A 19,119-nucleotide genomic window follows, 5' to 3' on the forward strand; every position below is an offset into this window, starting at 1 on the left:
CTCATAACTGCTCTGGCCTCTCACAGCAGTTATTTAAACTGCCAGAACCGCCTGGAAGTGACACAAAGTCTTTTTAACACGGTGTTTGGTCCATCCTGCCTAAACTGGGGCCGGCTGAGTTCCTTCTGCAGAGTGCAGGGTACAAGGAACACCATCAGCAGGCACTAGGAAAAGGCCCTCAGAGCTCTCAGAGATCAATGCCAAACACAGCCAGGTTCAGCACTTACTTCTCTAAACTCAGTCCAAGCCCCTGGGCAGGCATCTCACTTATGCTGCTTATCCAGGCAGAGAGCCCTTGTCCCTGGGATGGGCAGGAATGCTGATTTCCCTCACTCCAGGCTCGCTCTGAAGGGAACTGCTCACTGAGATCTGGAGTTACCTTCTGGGAATTTTGGAACATTTTCAAACTTCTGTTCATGCACCTTACACTGGTGATGGAATATTTACTGGCCTTGAAGCAGTGATTTTAACTCAGACCTCTCTCCCAAGATCGGGCACATCACTGGACTACAGATTATGTGATAGCTCCTCCTGAGTATTTTCAGGTTCTATAAAATATACCAAAGCTAGAGAGTCGATTACTTTGGGTAGAAGAAATATGTGAATATTAACTTTCCCACATTCAAGGAGTATTCATGGCATGGGGCTGAGAATGTCCAAGCCGATGACCTCCCCTGGTCCCCACAGAGATTCTGCATGGGGCTCTGTCCAGTGCTTGGATGTATCCCTGCAAACCAGGCAGCTGGTAGGTCGTGCCTGGGGCTTTAGGGATGAGGCAAACTTGAACTGTCAGAAGCTGAGCAGAGGAATGCAGACCCTCCTGACATCTGACAGTCATTACACCAAGGCTTGCAAAATCCACATGCTGGATATAGGGAACTGCCTTGTTCCAAGAGAGTCTGTCCATCACACTCCCCAAATCCCTCAACCCCTGGGGTGGAAGGAGACAGCCACGAGCTCGACTTGTGTCAGTGATCCACTAGGAGGAGCAGCAGGGCAGCGTGTGGCCACACAGGTTTCTGGAATGGCTATCAGCCACTCATTTTCTAAGGGACAGGAGCCGAGGAGTGAGAGCGGTCAAGGAAGGGATGAACTGATTCACCCAGTGCTTGATGCTGCTGCTTTATCTGTACTGGCTTCTGGTTCCTACAGCTCTACAGTCCTGAGCTCTCTTAGGCCTCTCTGCAAAGCAAATAATAAACAGTCCAACTCAAATCCTTCAGAAGAAGGTGGTATTTTTCACAGTCTAGGATTCCTCAAATGGACTTCTCTAGCTGGAGGGAAGGGAATGTTTGCATTGCTTTCTCCACAGGGCTGGAAATGCTTCTCTCTTCCACCTCCCTCTGGAAAAGCATGGTTGCATCATTCCTCAGTGGATTGTTTCTCATTTTGCATTCTTCCCTTCTTTATTTATGCATCACAAGTTGTTCCTGTTGAAGCTGTTCCTATGAGAGTATTTGAGCAGTTGCCTTCTACACTGAGCTCTTGGATCCTGAAATGGGAAGTCAGGAGGAATTTGCACCCTGATCTCATTCACTCATGCACTTGAGCACCCTGATCACACTCCTCACGTGAGGGGAGCCCTCACAGCACTGCACAAAAAGCAAGACCTGGCAGTGAATTGTATTGTGGGGCTTTTATTGTGCTGGCACTCAAAACTGTAATTAATGCAGGGCAGTCTTCTTTCTCTCAGCATAGGGTTGGCCAGTGAATGTTTTGTAGCTGTGAGTCTGAAGTCATAAAAATGTTAGCAGTGCAGTTTGGTACCTCATTGAGTAAGGGTCAGAATCTGTAGCTGGGTCATGGATGTCATCAAAAACAGCAGCTTGGACTTTTATGGAGTAGCTGAATAGAGGTCGTCCCATAAAGAGCTGCCACCTCAACATTTTAAAGGCCACTGCTGTCTGTTTGTGGAGCTGCCCACAGGAGAGAGACGGGGCTTATAGGGCACCTGGGGAGGGGACTTCACCTCTCCCCTCCCAAATGCATACCATGGGGAAAGGCTCATGAGCAGAGGATAGCTGTGGGTGGATGGATGGATGGATGGATGGATGGATGGATGGATGGATGGAAACTACTGCTCAAATGCACCACACTTTCACAAACACACTCCATGTCCTACACTGTGATTTCCACTTGGTCTTGTCACCACTGCCCTGGACATTGCTGAGCTCACACACTCTTCAGCCAGCTCCAGGTTCAACCAGAACAATTTATTAGTACCTGTGTAACCCCTTCTTCAAATCCTTTAATGACTTCTTGCCTGCCAATCTTGAACCTGAAAGGCTTGTTTCTGTCTCTGGAGGAATCAAACTTCTTTCCATTCTGTAGCATTCCTGCCAAAACAAGACACACAGTTTCAGCCTGAGTTACATCTAAATTCAAGTGCTGGAGGAGAGGGAAGGAGTGAAAAATTGATGTCTTGGTCACATCAGCTGCTCATTTTCATTTTCACTTTGAAGCCTCATTCAAAATGGGTAAGTCAGAAGAGGCAACTGCAGTGGTACCCTATTGTTACCTTTGCCTTCCTGTAATTTAGGGTCTAACATGGAAATACATTATTTTTATTATTCTCAATGCAACAGATTATAACCCATACTGCACCAAACATTGCACAGACATACAGATGAGCTGTTGTTTGCACAGTGGAGCTCCCTGCCTAAGCAGATAAAAGCAGGCAAGGAACAAGTGGGAGGCAGCAGAAGAGAGAATCCCAAGGCAGATGCCTGATCCAGGGCTGCCCCTAATAACATGTGTTACACAAACGGGGTCATCCCACACCATGTGTGTGAAACTTCCACACAACGTGACAACTGCATGTCTCTTCCTCATACAGAAGGAACAGAAGAGACTCTGCATTCACAAACATGAAAACAGCAAAGACATTTATATGAACGTTCTACTACCCTGGTTCTTCGTGTTTTCATTCAGCCACAAGACACGGTCACAGAACGTTACTCGTTCCTTTGGATGGGCACAGTTTCAATCCATGGGTTTTGAACACATGCCCAGATTCCTCAGCAAATGGACAAACCTTCACAGAGCACTACATGATTGGCTATTCTTCTCTTTTCAAATGGTGGGTAACTATGGTAGCTTTCAATTTATAAGTACCTGGTACTTAAAATGCTTTTCTCTGGATATTGCAAGGTTGGGCCAATATTTATGTATTAGAATCAATCCTTTCTTTGTAGTGCTGTAGTGCCAGTGTTGTGGGCATACATCATGACTCTCCTATGCAAGGGCTTGTACGAAGAGAAGTTCATTAATCTGAGAAAGACTCTGGTTGAAAAAAACATTAACAAGTCCAGCTTGGAAAAAAAAGCTGAGAAAAAGTGTCTTTAAGATCCAATATCAAAGATACAGTCTTACTAGTTTCTTTCCATTGAAGCAGCTATCTTAACAGTTCAGCTTGATGCACAAATTTTATTTTTCAGTGAAAACCATCAGTTATTGTCCAATAACAAAGAGGCATATTTTGCTTGCCTAAAAAGTCTGTACTACGAATCAAAGGTAAATATGAAGAGATGTGCCAGAATGAAAAACAGAGACTAAAAAGGTAGGACTCACTTTACCAACTTTTAGGCTTCTAAGATGTAGCCAGCTATTTCTGAGCTAATTACTCAAGTCAGAGAAAATAGATAATCAAGTCAGAGAAAAATGAACTTTCAGGGAGCAATTCATCTAACCAGATCTAGGGATGTACATTAGGACATAATGAATCACATCCTAGCAGTGCCTATTTCTGTGCAATGAATAAAGGGAACTCCAAACAACAGCTCAGACACAGATGTCTCCAAATTCATTAGCAGTTAAATCAGTGGCAATGGAGTTCTGGACTTGCACTTACGAGCACACAGTGTTTGATTATTCAGTGGGGTTCTCTGTCCAGATATTTTACATCAATATTAAAACCAAATGCCATATTAAAGCAAATTAGCCATTAGCCGAGTTCAACATTTGTCCACGTTGGTCCTTCAGACACACCTATGTGTGTGCCTAAGGCCTTAGAAAGAAAACTGTGGAATAACCTGCCCATAAGGAATGTTTCATAACCATTAGTGCCTGACACAATCCTTTAGTTTTTCACAGTAAAATAATGAAGTACTGTATGCGTGCTCTGATGCAAGTGCATAGAATCACAGAATCAATGAGGTTGGACAAGACCTCTGAGATCATCATGTCCAACATAAGACTCAATGGCCACCTTGCCAAATAGAGCATGGCACTCAGTGCCACATCCAGGTGACTCCACCACCTCCCTGGGCAGCTCATTCCAATATCTAATCACCCCTTCTGTGAAGAAATTCCTCCTAATGTCCAACCTAAACCTCCCCTGGCACAGTCTGAGGCCATCTCCTCTTGTTCTGTCACTTGTTACTTGGGAGCAGAGCCTGACCCCCACCTGGCTGCACTCTCCTGTCAGGGAGCTGTAGAGAGCCATAAGGTCCCCCCTGAGCCTCCTTTTCTCCAGACTAAACACTCCCAGCTCCCTCAGCCACTCCTCATAGAATTTACCCCCAAGACCCTTCCCCAGCTCCACTGCCCTTCTCTGGACTCACTCCAGCCCCTCAATGTCCCTCCCAAATTGAGGGGCCAGAACTGGACATAGAACTCAAGGTGTGGCCTCACCAATACAGGGGGAAATTCATGTATTATGCAATGTATCAGCTCAGTGATATCCACAAACACCTCCAGGCAGGCTGGGAAACCACAGCAGGTCCTGCACAAGGTTTTCCAGCTACAGACTGAGATGCATTCATTTGTAATATAGAAATTCAGCATGTACTGGGGGAGGGCAGGCAGGGAGAAGCAGCTCAGGGGGAACTCTCAGGCATATCATATAATCCTTTTTGAAGTATTTGATCTTAAATTTAAGTGACAGTCCTTCCTCACAGCACTTTTATTTTTAAACACATCATAAAACCTTATGATTCTATGAAATGGAAGGAGACTATTACAGAATCCCAGCATTTAATAGTTTTAATACTAAAACTTAGTACTGTCATTACAGTTCACATGTTCAAAGCAATATGCAAACATTAATTATTCATCACATTAACCCAAGGAGGTAAAGAAAATATTTATTATAAAATAGCCTCAATCTGAAAGTTCAGATTCAGATGCAAAGTTCCACAACACTTTAGTATGCATTCATTTCATTTTGTAACTAAATCCTATTAAAACTCTTAGCTTAAAGCTCTGATGGTTTACTAAACACCCCACATCAAACCAGTGGCAGAATCAGAATTAACTCTTCAGAGATTCTGACAACAGCTCCTGGACAATGTTTCCAATTTAAAATAACGTTTCCATCTGCCCATGAGCTTGCTAGTTTGATACACCATTTAAAAACAAATTCATTTCACTGGAAAATGCCCAGAGAAGATGTGTTAGGCCTTGTGTCATGGTTTAGCACTACACCTTGTAGAAGAAATCAGGCTTTTCTGTATTTACGGCAACATCCTATTTTCAGCAACAGCTGAAAATTCATGAGGTTATGGATTCATAAATGTAACTTCCTCTGTCATCACCTTACTGCTTTTGGAGGGCAAAGCGGGATGCAAAGAGTCAAATGTGTCTGTATTCACTGGAGGTCTGGCAGGAGGGTCAATTTTTATGTGAGTGCCCTTTAAATGCACATCCAGTCTAGAAATGAGTCAGAGACTCCACATGCCCTGAAGAAGTTCCGATACGGATTTAGACGTGAACTTCAGATCTTTTTAATCTCTGTTTCTGAGCGTTAGCGTTGGCTATGCGGACTCCTGGGAGCTAAAACAGCACAATGCTGTGTTTTCTCTCTTGCTAATGCACCAATCGATTTTTTTTTTTTGTGAAAAAATTGATTTAGTTAATATTCTTCAACAAGGATGGATGCCCATCTTCAGCCTGCATCTTTATTTATCTAGCTAACAGCAAGGAGGAAAAAACACACAATCTGGAACTCAGCAATGACATTGTTTTGCAAGTCAGAACAATCAATAAGAGTTTTGACTGAGCAAGGACATCTACATACCCATATGGTTACTTGTTAAAAAACCCTTAGGTTTTTGAAAGGGAACAATCATTGTATTAACATAATTAATTGTACAAACTTGGTTATCAGAATATGGCATGGATTTGAAAACATTCTGATCTACAAGGCATCCTAATTGAAAACCAGGTTTTAAAAACTGAGTGAATGTAGAAAAGGAGACATTTCAGATCATGGGTCCTACTGAATCACTAATGTTCAGTTCACTGATGCTGCAGATTAGAGGGTAGATGGATCCTTTTGTTAAGGAACATGACCACGGATCCATCTAACTGCCAGGACTACAGTGCCATTTGGGCTAAACTGGCAGTGAAAACACAACTTCAGGTTCAAACACAAGTTATTACTTCTTATTAAAACACAGGTGTGTCTGCAGCTGTGTCTGCACTACTTTTAACACTGCACTACTTTAGCTAAGATCCCATCACTGAAGTCTGTTTCCTAAGGGGAGAGCTTTAATGAAATGACACTGTCTGCACTTGCCTAATAACTTCTGAGTATTTGAGCCAATTTCAACCCCATTTGGCAGAGGAATAGGGATCATACCAACATTAGGATCCTATGCATGCAATGAAAAAAATCTGCATAGAAAGAAGAGCCTGCAAGAGCTCAATCTTTATCAGAGAAACTCTTATTATTGAGGAGAGGCCAGGAATGGAAAGGCTGGACCACAGACTAAGTTTCTTTTTGCTTCCTTTTCCTCCTTCTGAGAATGATTCATCTGGGAATATAGGCAATCACATAGCACAAATCCACAGAGCCAGCCCAGCTATTAGACACCTAATACACCTACTGTCCCAACAAAACCCTGCCCCAAATCAAGGCCAAATTATTATCCATACAAAGGATGGATGGAGAGAGAACACTGAAGGCCATTCACGGGTAGTCTGTCAAGCTTCTGCCTGAACCTGGAAAATTCATGTGTAAATTCCACTGCTAATGTTATCCAATTCAAAGGTAGAAACTGTGTCTCAACCTGTCATCTAGGCTACTCCTATGGTTAATGGAGAAAGAGAGGTATCTCCAAGAATGATTCATCCCACCTAGATTTAGATGTTAGGGCTGAAATAATCACTTGGAACTGTTTATCATTCTCAGTCAACTACCTTACAAAAGTTAAACCAAGTGCTAGGCTGCCAGGTTTTTATAGGGCCCTAGTGAGGCAGTATTAACTCAGCCATCCATCCCTAAATGAAGTAGGCAAAATTGCATCCCAGGCTTCATTGACTTCAGTGTTTACTAACTTATTTGTCTCTGCAGTGTTGACAAATTCTGGGAATCAGAAGACAAGATCCTAATCCAGGACAAATCCCTTGATTTCACTAGCTGCTCTCTTTTTATCCTGTACAATGGGATTCACTTACCTCACAAGTATTGATGGGACAAACTGAACTAAATAGGTGACTTTCAAAAAACAGCATCATTCATCTATAAAGTATTCCCTTTTCAAACAGTAGTTACCTATGGAATATAAAGGCAATACATATGCTTGAAGACAGCTACTTCCTGAACACTTTTCGGCAGCAGAAAGAGGGGCAGATATTCAGAAGATGTTTCTAGGACACTATCCTGTTTCATTTTATGTAGACCAAAGGCTCTTCAGGACAAGGACTATATTCTGATGCTCCTCAATGCCATCACCTTTCCAATTATGCCCTGTAATAAATCTGTGCTGTTAGGAACATGTCATTGGGTTTGGTTCCTAGGACTTTCCGAGGAGTTAATGTTGCTGTGGATTAGGAATTTTTCATCTCAAGTGTTTCTTTTTTTTCCATATAAATTATATTGTTTCTATGTCAAGATATGCCCATATTCTGTCAGGAGAATATCACAAAGGCTAGAAAGTCTGATCTTCCCCCATTTACAAAATGCAACTATTACTAATATCCACTTCTAGCCTGGAAAATATATTATCAGGAAGGTTCTAGTAACTGCACGAAGTCCTTGTGTCAACATTGATGCCTTCCCAATGTATAGAGGAAGGCACAGTTCAGCACAATTGCATAGGAGTGGTGGGAGAAACACATCCATAAAGTCACAAATCACATCCCAGGCTGATTCATACCAGCAGAACTCCACTGTGGTGTTGCTTGCATTTTACATTAGATAGATCAGTTCTCTTCAGGATTCAGTTCTGACATACTGTGGCAAAGCACTCCCTGCATTCAGTGGTTGTTCCCACCTTAGCTTGTGGCTGAGTCTCAAGCTAACACACCTGAAAAACATGTGGTTTCCCATCAGGAACAAAAACAATTCCCCTGTGTCTTGCTGTTAAACGCAGAGATCCGGGCAACAGTTTTCTAAGCAAATACAGTCAGTGCCTTGTGTTTCTGCTTCCCAGTTACCTAACTCAGCTCTCCAACTCATTCCATCAGAATCTAGATGTGCATCAGACATCTGATACTTCTTCCATCTTAATTTTGTTATTATCTCAAAATGCAATTCACTGTTTTACACATTTTTTTCCTGACAACAGCTCCCTGTAACCTGGCCACGAGCCTCCTCCTGCCACAACACAGTGAGTAGCACACACCGCTGATTTCCTTGATTTGACTTCCAAAACAAACTCTTCTGGATAGATTTGTCATCTCATCAATTTTTCTGATGGCCATTGTAATGGAAACAAAGAGTGTTGAATGGGAGCTGGAAGATGCTTTCATTCCCTATGCTATGTTGGAATAGGGGCCATCTTACTGTGTCCTCTCTGGGGACTTTGGCAACTGAACAGTTTTATCCTGCTAACATTTCCTCTGCATAATATAAACAAAGTCTTATGTGGAGAAAAGGACTTACTGCCTTAGACTGCATTTTCCTGACAGTTTGCAGCCACTTAAGAAAAAATTATTAATATCTTAAGGGAATTTTCAGTCTAGAGGGATAATTGTTGAAGAAAAGTGGGGAAGGGGAGATGCACAACTCTGCATCATATCAGCTCTTTACCACAATTATTTTGTTTTGTCTAGAAAGGCAACAGCAAGGACTTGAATGTGCCATTTGTTGCCATGACAAACAGACTCAAAGTGAAGAAGTGGGAAATGGATAGCAGTGGTGGGCACTTTCCAGTTCCTGCTACCACAGCACACTTCAGTAATGCTTCAGCTTTTGAACACAGGCAGCCTTGCTGCTTCATTTTCTTTGTGTATTAGATACTCATATATCTTTAATGTGGAGTAAGAGCAGCACCATCAATTATTTATTATGCAGCTGACAGCATGCAATGAAGACGCAACAGACAACTCTTCAATAATGCATCACCGTGGGCTATGAATCACTGTTGCGTACAACCACAAGACAATATGAAAGAACCTTGCACTTAGCTCGACTTCACAGCCAGGAAAATTACCTGCAATTGTCTAGTTAACTCTGCTGAAAGGCATTATTCTGTCCTAGTGGCTTTAGGGATTTGCATACTTTTAAGAGAAGGAAAAGTAGATTTACCTTCAAGGGAGGTATGAGGCTCACTAAGCATATTCTACATAAGTTGTAAAGAGACCAAAACAATTCCTCTGGTATCCCATCACCTTAAAACAGTCATTGTATTTTAGAGTTTGATTCTGTTACTGTTACAAAGTTCAGCTGGTAAAATACACAAGTACTGCAGCATAAGGCAAATTTCATTTGAATAAGCATGGCAGAATCAGGTCAGTGTGGGCATGCTAATGAGGGAGACGATAGATGTCTAAAGCAGCGTTTTGGAGAGAATATTAATACAGAAATACTTTGCATCTCTTGTGCCTCTATCCCTAAACACCATGTCCTGTAACACAGGGTCTACAGGGAAAGGGAATGTTCCTCACTGGTCTGGGTCTTTCTGTCCCTGCCCCCCGGTAGCAGCCCAAAAGCACAAAGAACAGTTCAGGCATGGCTGTAATACAAAGAAGAGTCGGCCAGATTTCCCACACAAACACAAGCAGCAGAGCTTGCCCAAAGAATTCTGAGCACCTAGTGTACCATTAGAACAGGGCATTACAATAATCTCTCTTTTTTTAATCACGGTTTCATTCTTGGTCTCATCCTATGCCACATGTATTCCCTTCCCTCCTCCCTTTTTGTTTCATGGTTGCCTATGTTCTGGGGGTATGGATTTGACATTTTAGCCTGTGGCACATACACAACTGTGCAGGTGACCTCCCACTGGGAAGTTACACACTTCTGTATGAGGTTAAACCTCACTGAACTAGGTGTGAATGTGACAGCCACTGTCTATCAGGTCACGGCACAAGAACAGCCCAGGGTGGGACTCCAGAGCTTCTCAACACAGAACTGGGTGCAGGGAGCACAGAAAAACACCAAAAAAGCATCTTCAGAGGTTTCTTGTGAAAGCTCTGAGCATGGCTCTGAGATCACATGAGAGGGGATTTGGGGTAAAAGGACTAGGTTCTTAATTCCTCCTCTGCTCAGGGAAGAAACTGCCAGAGGAAACACCTTCCCAGCCCAACATGACAATACTCATCAGCAGTCAGGTGTGCTTTAATGATAAGCTGTTCTCAGATTGGGCATTCTTTGGTTTTCAACTGTCTAGACTTGTAGTATGTTTCCTTCTAAATAAATTTGTGCTAAAAATCTTAAATTAAGTGAAATGCTTCTGATTCCCTTGGCTTAAGCTAGCAACAGCCTGGTGACAGATCTACCTACCTCTAGTAGGGCACTGAATTAAGAGGCTGTGCAAAGAATCACAGAATGGTTTGGGTTGGAAGGAACATTAAAGATCATCTCATTCCAACTCCCTGCCATAGAGATTCCACTAGATCAGGTTGCTCTGGGCCCCATCCAGCCTGGTCTTAAACATTTCCAGAGGTAAGGGAATCCACAGCTTCTCTGGACATACCCAAAGACAATAAATTTGAGCATGAAAAAGTATATTATTTATGTGTTACCACTTAACACCAAGATGTTAAAATGGTATGTTAGCTTTTAGGGCATTTGGAACTGAAAAATAATGTTTGTCCCCACATCCCTGGTAAATGAATGCTCTTTCTTTCCCATAGGTCCTTGTTTACATGGTTCTTTATTAAATCCAACTTTCTGAATGCTCAGCATGGCTACAGCTCCTTCACAGAGGAGTGTTTTACTGAGACCCATCTTGACAAACACAGCAATCATCTAACATCGTGCAAAGGACCTAGCAGCTACTCTGTTTTTAAATAAGATGGAGAAAAGGAAAAACATTCTTGGAAAAAGAGAGAGACACACAGGACACAACCAGAGAAGTAAACAGTTTATATAATGGGTGTTTACTGAACCATGTAAGAAGGCACAGTCAATATGCCAAGATTACGTATACTCTAAGTCAGAGGCAGACACTGCTGTTCCACCATGATCTCATATGTACATAAAACATACATAATGCACAAGTCCAATGCTTTTCATCCAGAGTGTCCAACATTTTGATCTAGACTGGTCAGATATCCCTGTAATATGTCTTATTTCAGAGATGTGGTATAACCTTCCTGGCTGGCATTATGCAACAGCCCCTCCCTTCTCAAGTGTTTGGAGAATTCCTGGGGAGTCATCTCCTCTGCCTGCAACTCCATGCAGAAAAATGAGACATTACTTCACTGACACCATTTGAGGCCACCATGGGGCCTCACTCCAGCATAACACAGAGTTTCCAGGGTGATCAGGTAAAACACACTGCTGGGATGAGTCCCTTGCTGGGATGGAAAAGGCATCTTGATGCTGCACTCTCTCCATTGACATGGAAAGACTGTAGACTTCTAGGTCGCTAAAGACAGTCAAGCTTAATTCCACCCAAGATTACTTGATGACAGTCAAGATTAGCAGCCTAAAACCAAGCTGGTTTTGATTTGTCCACCAAATGCCTTCTAGTGGATTATGCTGCCTGAGGTTCTCTAGACTCGGTGACCACAGACCTAGCCAGTCACTTAGAGTGCACCAATACACACAGCAACCCTGCTGTACGAATCACAGAAGAGAAGAGCCCCTTCTAGTCTTTGAATGAACTCTGAGATGGGCTCATTAACAAGTTACGTATGGGGAAACTCTTACTGTTTTGTCAGAAGTTCAGCCTACCATTAACATCAGATAAACCCAGTACTTTGCTGAGCAGAAGCTTTGTCATTTTCTGCAGCACTCCAGTGGAGGAATATCTTATTCTAGACCATCATTTTAAAAGGTATATGAGATACACTCATCAAAGGGACAAATCTTTCCATGGATGTATAGTTTGCTCTTCCCACTTACTATGAATGCAACCGCTTTCATTAAAAAAGGGTATTTTTGCAGTATTGTTTTCAATGTAAACAGTGTTTTACGTGCTCCAAGGCAGACCCTGTCAGTGTCATAAATATCATTCTGCCCGTAAACTTTGAGTTTGTTCTGAAATAATATTAGTATGAGATTAATTTTTTTGCCTCATTTGTTTCCTATTTTTGTTCATCATTCCTGATGTTGCAGATTCTCTTTGTTGTGAACTGGCACAGTTCCCCTGATATTAATGAAAGTACAAAAACATATGTAGCAGTTTGAGACTTGGATCTCAGTAATTTAAATCTGTGTTGAATCACGCACTCAGCACTATTCTCCAGAGCAGAATCCTGCAAGAATATGGAATAGAGTAGATTTGTGATCAGAGGAAAAAGCTGGATGTCAAAAAGAATAGGTTGTGTCACCAGACGGCTGCGTAAGTATAACTCACCTTCATTTTATTCCCTATGAAACAAGCATTGCAGTTTCACCAAGGTCAGCCAGTCAATAGCATATCCAGCAATAATATTATTAACTAATATACTTTGCCTTGGATATCCTGAAAGGTTTCATTCAGTAAGCCTTTAAAGTACCTTCTGAGCCACAGCAGAAAGGAGCTATTAACAGCACAGTTTAGCTCTTATAAATAGGTCTTTTCCATCTCTAAGTTTTGATCTCAGTGATCTTATAAACAAAGTATGGAAAAAGTGGCAGCTGTTATCTTGACAGATGGGTCTCAGGCATTGCTCTGCTGGAAAACAGAGCTGTCTCTCTGAAGAACAATAGGAATTTCCAAGTGCCTGTATCTATTTCCATCTCCTTAATAAGCTACTCATGTCTTGGGCAGTGAAGAAGCAAGAATGCAAAATAAACATTTTAGGGGATACATCTCAGAGACAGGGGTAAGAAGAGGGGTTTCACCTATTAGGGACCTTCCCCTTGCATTTTACGGAAGTGAGAGAAAGAAAAAGAATCAGAAGTTTCTTACAGAGGCAATAGGGACAAACAGGCACTTCCAGAAGGTGAGATACAGAAAGCCTGGGCACCAAGTGAAGTGCAGCTGATAGTCAGGTAGCAGGACACAGTAAGTACAAGGATGAACCTCAATTTTAATCCCTTTCTAAAATTTAGCATCATCATCCATTTAGGATGTAGAGCTTTGAATCCAGTTTTAAGCACAGAAACAAGGCTGAGAAAGTTCATCCATTTTCAAGGGTGGTTGGGAGAGATGGCACTGCCACCCACCTTTCCTATCATAAACACTTATCAAGGCACTAAGAGTTCACCTCCACCTTAACCCTGAATTTAAAATCATGTTCTTCACCTTTTCTGATAGTATTCTCATCATCAGACAACCAACCACTCAGTGGGATCACCCCCTATCCTCCCTCCTTGAATATGTATGGTAGCTGGAAATGGAGAACAATGGAGTTAGGAGAAAACTAAACAGGCAGTAATTACAGAGGTCAGTGGCATGAGCAGAGATCTGGATCTCAGTTCACAGACTCATGGAACCACAGAATGGTTTGTGTTGGAAGGGGCCTTACATAGATCACCTCGTTCCAATCCCTCTGCTATGGGCACCTCTCACTAGTCCAGGATGCTCCAAGCCCCATCCAACCTGGCCTGGAACACTTCCAGGGATGGAGGCAAACAACAACCTCTCTGGGCAACCAATCCTTGCTCCCAAGACCTTTTAGATCAGCAGTGCCTGATGTGCAGGGTTTGTCCCTACATTGTCCTCACTGCCTTTAGTGGGAGTTTGAGGATGGACTGCACAGACCATAACATTTTCCCAAAAGCAAAAGTATTTCCACACTCAGGACTGCTGCAAATAAAAGATATTGTAAATTAAGCCAGTGTAGATACTACAAATAGAAATAGCAGTCAGTCCATAGACACAAACAACAGAAATAAACATTGCCCAAAATACCTCAACAGCACAACAGAGTGGAGAGCAACGCAAGTTGAGTGTGGACAAAACAGCAAAGCACTACATAAACAAATGTATTACTACACCAACAATGAAAAGCTTGAAGATTTCAGACTCTACAGTGAAATGTGCAATATTATAATCTGTAAAAGCAAAGACTGAGATAGTGCATACATTGCATAACTCACAGGGACTGCTGTAGACCAGACTGTGCTCTCTCCCAGGTCACACTATCTTTTATAATCCCAGCATGTGTAACTGAAGAAGTAGCATCTATATGAGCAAATTACTATGTGAAGTCAATAAAAATATGTTTCTAGCAGTCAAATGGCAAAAACATTCAAACCACAGTATCAAAATTTTTCTGTGGAAAAGATAATCAATGCCCTGTTCAATTCAAAACTCCAGAGAAAATACAGTTCAGGGCTGAATGGAATGAAACATTTTGCTTTAGAAAATAATAAAAAGAAAAGGCTTATGCTCATCTGAAATTCATTCTAGTGAGAGTCCATTCCTTAGTTTTCCGATTACTAGTATTTAATCTATATTAATCTATTTAAAATTCAGCTTTGATGAGGTCTAAGGAGTTCTTGAGCATCACCACCTTTCCAATTACATAACACCAAGTATTGTTTAGCTACATCCAAAGTAAAAGACACCAGAGTTATTAAGTAGCAAATACAAAAGGAAAACAGAAAAGTTTAAATTCCTAAGAAGCTTGCTGAAGTGGAGGCATATCAGATAAAATTCAAGTATCCAGACAGCCAAGCCAGACAAAAGAAAGGCAGAACTGACCTAAAATTTGGATCAAAGGAACTGAGATTTATGTGAGAGGGATACAGTTATCTAGCCTAAAATAATCATTCACCCAGACACTTGGGTATTCTACATTGCTTTTAAAAATAATTTAACAGATCTCCCCGAACCAGGTAACCAGGCTCACTCAGTAATCCATAAGATCTAATGTTATGGAACATGTACACATTCCATTCATTTAAGCTGCTGCTTCCGTTTTCCCATTTTGCACAGCAAAAAAAGAGGCTTGTGGCAGTTAATTTCTCTCAGTTTTGGGAACCATTTTAATGCTTACACACAGATCTGCTGATTTACTGGCTGCTTGCACAGGGAGTTTCAGTGATCCTGCTCACAAGGGCAGCAATCACCCAGGATACTGGGTCTTTGGAAATCATTCATCAGACTTTTAAGTATTCTGGCTGTTTGTGTCATAAAACACTTGCCAAGAAAAAAGAAAATAAAATGGAAAATTGCAGCTATTATAATATTTACTGTATCAAAAGTCTAAGACAGCCATAACAATTCTGGTAATTCAACTCTTGATCTATGCATATTTCTGTAATTTTTGTGTGCTTTGCCTTCCTCAGTCACAACATCATCTGCCTTGCCTGTGCACTGTGTGACCTAGTGCTTGTCTTCTAGCACGAGGATTAAATACTGCCTTCTGTCCTTATGGATCCTCACTTCTTTACTTGCTGCTCACAGCCTTCTTGGAGAGGTGACCACACATTTCAAAGCCCAGCAGGGCTGCTACTTAGCAGCCAACTCTCCAAGAAAAAAAACCAACTTGAATATCAATTTTTGCACAGCTTACAAATGACCCAGCGAGCCCTTCTGTGATCTGCCCTTAGTACTAAGGGCACAACACAAACAGCCTTCCCAGCAAAAATCTGAACACCCGACTCTGGAGATCATGACACCAGACCCCGAGACAGCAAATCTCAAATCAACATTTTGCTAAACAGTTTCAGAAATACATCTTCCATCATTGTTTCCCAAGGGTTTAAAAGAAAGTAGCATGATTTAAAGAAAAAAAAAAAAAAAAAAGGTGATTTGTAGCCACATGCATTTGGATTGCAACACTGCATTAAGCAGAGAAGTCATTTTTGGAGCAAATAGAACAGTCTCTTTCTGTTCAGGTGTAATATTCTTGTACCTCTGTTACACCAAATTATGTGTTTAATACAGGCACAGTGCACCCTGCAAGCAGCCAGAACTCCAGCAGTGTTTAGTTGCATCACTTTGCCCAAACTCCTTTGTAGGACCATGAAACCTAAATATTGGTGCATTGCAGATTGTCATTTTTAGCTGCTGTAACACCCTGTCTTGTTTTGGTCCCTACTGCCAGATGACATCATCTTGTAGCAACTTTTTCAGTGGAACAGCCAATGCTGCTTTTCCCAGGATATTGTTGACTAGAAATCCAACAATAGCATATTTTCTCTTTTTTTTTTTTTTTAAGTCTTTCTGCTGCAAATAAGACTGGAAGTATGGGAAGGAAGAGGAAATTACAGAATCCTATCAGCAAGGAAGATCACAGGGGGCCCTGCAATCTTGTGCAGTGATGCACTTACTGTTGTAGTGCAGCCTGAAGGTGGATCATATCTACACCCAACAAACACACAAGCAATATCAATTCTTCAGAGCTGGTGCATGTGTGGATAAATACAATTCTATTTTCTCACATCAGCTTGAGCTTTGTGTCATGCTCTCTACGTAGTAATCTAATAATGCCTAGAGGTGAAGGCCTAGCAGTGAAACAAAAAAACAAACCACCAAACAACAAAACACAGAAAGGTCTTGTTTGCCATGCTGCTAAGATGATTTCTCCTACAAATGCTTCACAGGCTGAGAGCATGACATCTGGCTGTCATTTAACATGGAGTTATAAGACAAAATATATTTGTCTTGTCCTCCAAGTTTGATAAACGGGATGCACTGTGCATGTTCAAGTCAAACACCAAATTTCCTCTGGGTGAGCTCCAAGACCTATGCTGACTCTTGGTATTGCTCAATAAAAAGGGGAGGAAGATTTAAACTACAGACTTTTGTATTTTTTTTCAAATGGTCTAATGCTTTGCACAGCCATTAAAGAACACGGAGTTTCACACATGACATGAAGCTGACAGTGAGCATTTCTATCTATGGCACAATTATGTTTTTACTCTAAGGCAGACAGACTCCATCCCAGTGACTGGGAGAACATGTTATCTGATCCCTAATTGGTTTAACAGTCCATAGAACCTTTTTTAGGCTGGTGCCCAGATATGATCTTTATTTCTGTCTTTGTGGTGACAGTGCTAATCGACGGAGTGCCTTGGGCCAAGTCTCAGTCTTGAGAGACTGGTTGCTTATATCTCAGTCATTTCGGCTCAGAAGAGAACACAAATCAGCGTCACCTGTATTTTTAAGGTTACAGGAACATGTAACCCTTGTTCTGATCTTGTTCAGAGCAGCTTCACATCCTGTAGGCTCTGCTAAAGTGTTACAGAATGCAAAGCAGGGGCTCTGCTTTTTTATCTGCTTCAGAAGCCTTTGTGGAGATTAGGAAGTGTTGCTCTGCTCTCTCCCACCTTGCTATCTGGACACAGAAGTTCTATGCCACCTTGCTATCTGGACACAAAAGGTCAGGTTTCAAGCTGGAGTAAATCAATTGAACCTCAGAAAGGTCAATAGAGCAATGCAAGCTCATACCGCCTGAGGAGAAATTCTCACTGACCCATTCCAGAGATATGAGACTTGGGACACAGGGTTTTCCCATCATACACTCTCCTATAGCTATTTTCTATCCTCCTACACAGTTGCCCTAGCTCCCTAAATAGTCTATTCAATTTCTTGCTGTATTTTTTTTCTCACTCACTGTATTTAAAGACAATTTACCTTCCTGGAAGCCAGAAAATAAACACGTTCTAAACCTTGCACCACAAAGATTTTCTAATATGGAATTACTCTGCTAGACCCAGGACTAATAAACCTTGGTGGGATTACAAAAGATACAATGAGAATATATGCCCACAATTTATTCTTAACAGTAAGAAACATTTTTGTCGTTTGTCCTTGTACCAAGAGTCTACTGAGAGGGTAGGAAGGAGAAATGATAGAGCTTCTCTCAGTGTCCTTGCACATTCACTTTGAAAGGACCACAATACAAGAGAGATCTTTGTGATTTAATTTGTGTGACAAAAAAATAGACGTGTATGAGACACAAAAATAGTTAGGTTTCAACACTTTTTACTGCAACAGCAGAACATGACATAAAAATTAGTGTGTTGGCTGAGCATGGTATAAAATGAACATGTTTCATTACCTTAAGATAATGACTGTACTTTTTTTAAAACACAAATTCAGAGAAAACTGAGCCAGGTTTTTTTTGGCTGGGTTTGCTGCATTGCATAGATTGCTAACTATAGGTAAATCAAACCAGAGCTCCCTACTCAAGTTTGACCCTATATTAATAGAAGCATGAATGACCCCGAGACACTCCTACATTAGTTAGTCTGAGTCAGGCCAGACTCCCTGACTCATCCAAATTGCACTTCTCATTTTGGGTAACAGTGGCATGGATGTCACAGGAGGGGCAGTAAGCGATACTTGTATTAACACCTACATTTTTGGAAATTCGGTGTGCCTGCTACAGGCAGCTTGAGGAAGGAAGGCAAAAAATAAATAAATCAAACTCTGGCTTGTATAGAGAGACAGCCATCCTTCCCCATGGGTGGGGGAAGCGCCAAGGAACGAATTAGATCGTGTGTACAAAGGGAACAAAACCCCTCTATCCTGCTGTTCACTTGTGCCATTAAATGTGTATGCCTTGGGGGAATGCCAACCTGCCCCCAGGAAAATCCAGCCCATCTCGAAGAGGGTCATCATTTACCACGGCAAAAAAAGAAGGAGCAGGGGTAGTGAGAGGCTAAGACAATCAGGTTTAACTTTCACTGGCCCGAAGCCAAATATGCAAGCAAAGGCTTAAGAGAACTTTCTACCGACGTCTCTGTGCCAACAATAGATGTGGACAGGACAAATATTTACAGACTGAAAGTGGAGGAAGACTAAATGGGGGGAGCCAGACTCTGCCTGAAGTGCTTATTATCCCGCTCCGGGGCCGAGGTGACTGCAGGCGGCAGACAGGAGGGCTGACTCAAGCCACAGG

The 19,119-nt window shown here is 41.8% G+C and overlaps 1 protein-coding gene across 2 annotated transcripts in view; it reads right to left on the reverse strand.

Annotated features, from left to right (window-relative positions):
• FKBP1B (FKBP prolyl isomerase 1B) overlaps nucleotides 1-19,119 on the reverse strand; it is a 45,014-nt gene that overhangs the window by 986 nt on the left and 24,909 nt on the right. For both annotated transcript variants that reach the window (XM_048299077.1, XM_048299076.1), the window contains one exon: nucleotides 2,224-2,336. In XM_048299077.1, the coding sequence (XP_048155034.1) occupies nucleotides 2,224-2,336 (113 nt within the window). The remainder of the gene's footprint in view (nucleotides 1-2,223; nucleotides 2,337-19,119) is intronic.

The sequence above is a fragment of the Corvus hawaiiensis genome, chromosome 3, assembly GCF_020740725.1.
Source record: "Corvus hawaiiensis isolate bCorHaw1 chromosome 3, bCorHaw1.pri.cur, whole genome shotgun sequence".
Lineage (NCBI taxonomy): Eukaryota > Metazoa > Chordata > Aves > Passeriformes > Corvidae > Corvus > Corvus hawaiiensis.